Source organism: Trichoderma atroviride, chromosome 3 (assembly GCF_020647795.1).
Source record: "Trichoderma atroviride chromosome 3, complete sequence".
In the NCBI taxonomy this organism is placed as follows: domain Eukaryota; kingdom Fungi; phylum Ascomycota; class Sordariomycetes; order Hypocreales; family Hypocreaceae; genus Trichoderma; species Trichoderma atroviride.
Genome location: NC_089402.1, coordinates 132,260 through 135,778, shown reverse-complemented (window position 1 = coordinate 135,778; position 3,519 = coordinate 132,260). Strand labels below are relative to the sequence as shown.

General features: G+C 41.4%; 1 protein-coding gene across 1 annotated transcript; it reads right to left on the bottom strand.

Annotated features, from left to right (window-relative positions):
* Positions 1 to 1,203: 1,203 nt before the first annotated feature.
* Positions 1,204 to 2,213, bottom strand: TrAtP1_005257 (uncharacterized protein; the record flags this gene model as incomplete). The annotated part of the gene is made up of 2 exons (XM_014089461.1): positions 1,204 to 2,061; positions 2,112 to 2,213. The coding sequence occupies 2 exons, from the start codon at positions 2,211 to 2,213 to the stop codon at positions 1,204 to 1,206; spliced, it is 960 nt and encodes a 319-aa protein (XP_013944936.1).
* Between the last annotated feature and the right edge of the window lie 1,306 nt (positions 2,214 to 3,519).

The window sequence follows — 3,519 nt, the reverse complement described above, 5'->3', positions numbered from 1 at the left end:
AGAAAATGAATATCAAGACAGAAAGAAACGGATATACTAGTACTAGTTTCGACAGCATCAAAAAATATTGTTAGGAAATGCGTAACTTATCATTGTTACCATGAATGGAATTTTGAAATGCTTGTATAAAATACACAACACGGAACTCATTGGCTGAGATACGAGACTTGCATGTTTTGATTACCTAACGTTGAAGTTTGACAGCTTGACAGCACAAGCACAATCAATCTCAAACCGTGTTCTACTCCACTAATGGACACCGCTACTTGCCTAAGAGAGAAGGAGATTTGGTGCAGGAAAACATGCAAATGCAATGCTACGTGGAGTAGCACGATAACCGACGGTAGTTGGTATTAATATGCGAAAGCAATCTAGAGTTGTATTTGTCTACTGGTGGTACTACCTCCTACGTTGGATGCCAGTTTCGAGTTGTCTTGAGTTGAGGTACATCAAAATGTACAATCCTAAAGATAAACCATTACCATTCCAAAGAAAAATAGCTACTTGATAAACTACAAACATAATGGTTGTAGACGTGTAACTACGTAGTTAACATTGCAATTGTACAGCATGTCTTTTCGTCAACGGATTCACCATCTTCTCGACAGCTTGATGCGGGTTATAGTAATGTCATGCATTCCGGGAGACATTCCCATTAGGGTAGCAAAACGAACGCAAAATAACTGTCTTTGGGCATATCAGGCAAACTATGATGATGAGATAACCCAAAACCAGCAGCGTCGCATTCAGTTGGGAATGTGCAGTCATTGGTTACTGTATGTCCTTTTGTCCCCGCCAATCAGATCAAATAAATGTTACCCTGCCTGGATTACAAATACCTAGAATGGATTGCTTCGATATCATATAAGCCAGGCTCTGAAGTCGATTGCGAAACAACGTGCGTGCTTTGCGCAAGGCTAAAGACTATTATTAATACCGACGTACATTTCTCAGCTAGTAGCGAAAAAAACCGTGATCGTCGCAAGTACAGAACTTCTAGCATCAAGTATTCCTGTTAGCACACTGTCGACCATGTTACAATTATTATACCGTCAATGGACATGAGAGCGAGCTACTTTTACAAATCCAGGAAAGGGATGACTTTGGACATGAGCACTGGGACCGCGAGAACTGATAAGCGGCTGTATATACATACCTGTATGAGTTACTGATGCGCCGCCGTATTTATATATACCTTCAAATTCATCCCTCGGAAGCATCAAAAATAGCAAACATTCCCTTTTGACCTCGTCCACCTTGTTGTTGCTCTACTGGCACTCGGCCATTGAACCACATTCGGTGGTAATCCATCTTCGTCCATTGCCATCCTAAATGTGAAAATACATCAACACTATTCTCATTGGGGCCAAATACTTCAGCGATTAAGCTTCCAGGAGATTCTGAAACACTTGGATGCGACATAGCTAGTTGAAGAAGAGAGGACGCGTGGGCGTTTGAGTCCGCAAACAGAGGGCCAAATCGGTGTCCGTGTTCGCAGCGACGAACTAGGATAAAACCTGATAGTTCCTCAGTGGTGGTAGATATGATGGCAAATCCAAATGAATCTGGTCGAGGAAACAAAGCCTTAGCCCAGAGTACTGTTCGGTCAAGCCCAGTATGCATGCGATCCAGATCCGCAATGGCACCCGTATCAGCTTCTTTGATATCGATTGCTTTATACCCTTTGGCCAGCTCGACAGCTCTATATTTCGTCGCCAATTCTTGTTCAGGTGTGCACGTCATTATCTTGATCTTGGCCGCTTCAACGAACCCTCGTCTTTCGTATGTTTTAACTTGCTCTTGTACAGCATCCAAACCAACCATTTGGATGCCAATCTCGCTGTAGGCATCAAGCATGGCTTTGAACAGAAGCCCACCCCATCCTCTTCCTTGGTAATTCTTGTCAACTATGAAGAAACCGACCCATCCGGTGCGATTAGGGAACTTGAAGCCTATCACCATCCCAACAGGCTCGGTTGCGCCCGCTGGAATCAATAGTAGCCAGTCTTGGCCATTCTGAGCCACTGTAAAGTGTGTTTGAGCATCCAATTCATGGCGATTCTGGAATCTATCAGCCATTCGTCCCATGAAATAACATTCGCAACTCATACCCATCCTAAATCTTTAATCTGAGTGCAAAAGAGACTGTTGACCTCACCAAGCGAAGTGCTTTGCCGAACCGTAACGCTGGAGCTAGACTCAACAGCGGGCATTGTTGTTCAAGAGTTAGGCGGTTTATCGTTAGAGAAGTTGAACGGCAAAGACTGCTGGCAACAGGTTTCGAAGGCTGCGCATTCTTTCTAAACTAGCTGAGGAAAAATGAAGAGTCGGTGAAAAAAGCCTGACAAGTCGTAAAATCTTAGGTGATGCGCTAATCTTATGTTATCATGTGGTGAGAGCCAATGATTACGCTGTGTAGTTACTAAACATTAAAACCTAAGCGCTTCTCTCTGTTTCGGAATTTATTTTAATGGGGCAATATTCATTTTATGAGAAACTTGAATTATATAATCCAGTCCTCCTTTTTAATGTTCACCTGATATAATCAGGAAAGAGAAATGTTGCACCTACTCGTTATCTATTACTATAGAGTGGCTTGTATAAACAGTAGAATTTTTTATGAGTAGTCACAAAAGAGTTGAGCTGTATAGTCATGAAGTGCTTTATACGGCTTCAACAAGTAACATGTTATTGATAATTAGGTAAATGCTTATGCAGTATTGGATACGTGTATTACATTTCATGACAGCGAATAAGCGCTGTATTTTAAAAATAAGCGCCATATTTCGTATATGATCAGGCATACAAAATATGTACAGCGGGGCTGTACCTAGAAGAAGATTATAGCAAACAAGCGCTATAATTTAGCGAACTAACTTGCTGTAGTTGAATAGACGAGGGCTAAGTACATACAGCTGGTAGAGATACGACAATTGTCACTTCTGCCCTTTTCTAGACGCCTATCACTACCTATACTTTACAATGAATACTTGGTAATACTTCTCTTAAGAATCCCATCCGAAATTTGGGTCCTAATAACTAGATAGCTGTGGCTTTATTCTAATAGAAACGAATAACTTGTCCTCGAAGCAATACCTCGCCGCGAAAACGCGTGTGGATCTAAGAAACTACGCGTATAACCCAAATTCTTGATAAGAGCTGGATTGCCAACTTAGCTCAGCGACGTCCAAGAATGTGAGCGCTGAAGAATGATACAAATCAGCGTATATGGAATAATTGCGCATAGTCCAATAATCCCTCCTTTATTAATAGAAACTCTTTTTATGTTTTCAGTAGATATGTTGTAATCTCAAGTGCGAGAATCAAATCTGCAAACACCGGCATCGAGCTAACTATCGGGCGCGTTGTGCTTCCTGTAAACTAAAAACGCATTTTATTGCATGCATAATCTTGAACTTTCAAGTTTTGAGGAGACCTTTCTTGCTGCGGATGATCCAAAAACCACATGCAGTTCATCTTGCAGGAATATAACCAAATAATATTGCTTTGCATCATTTT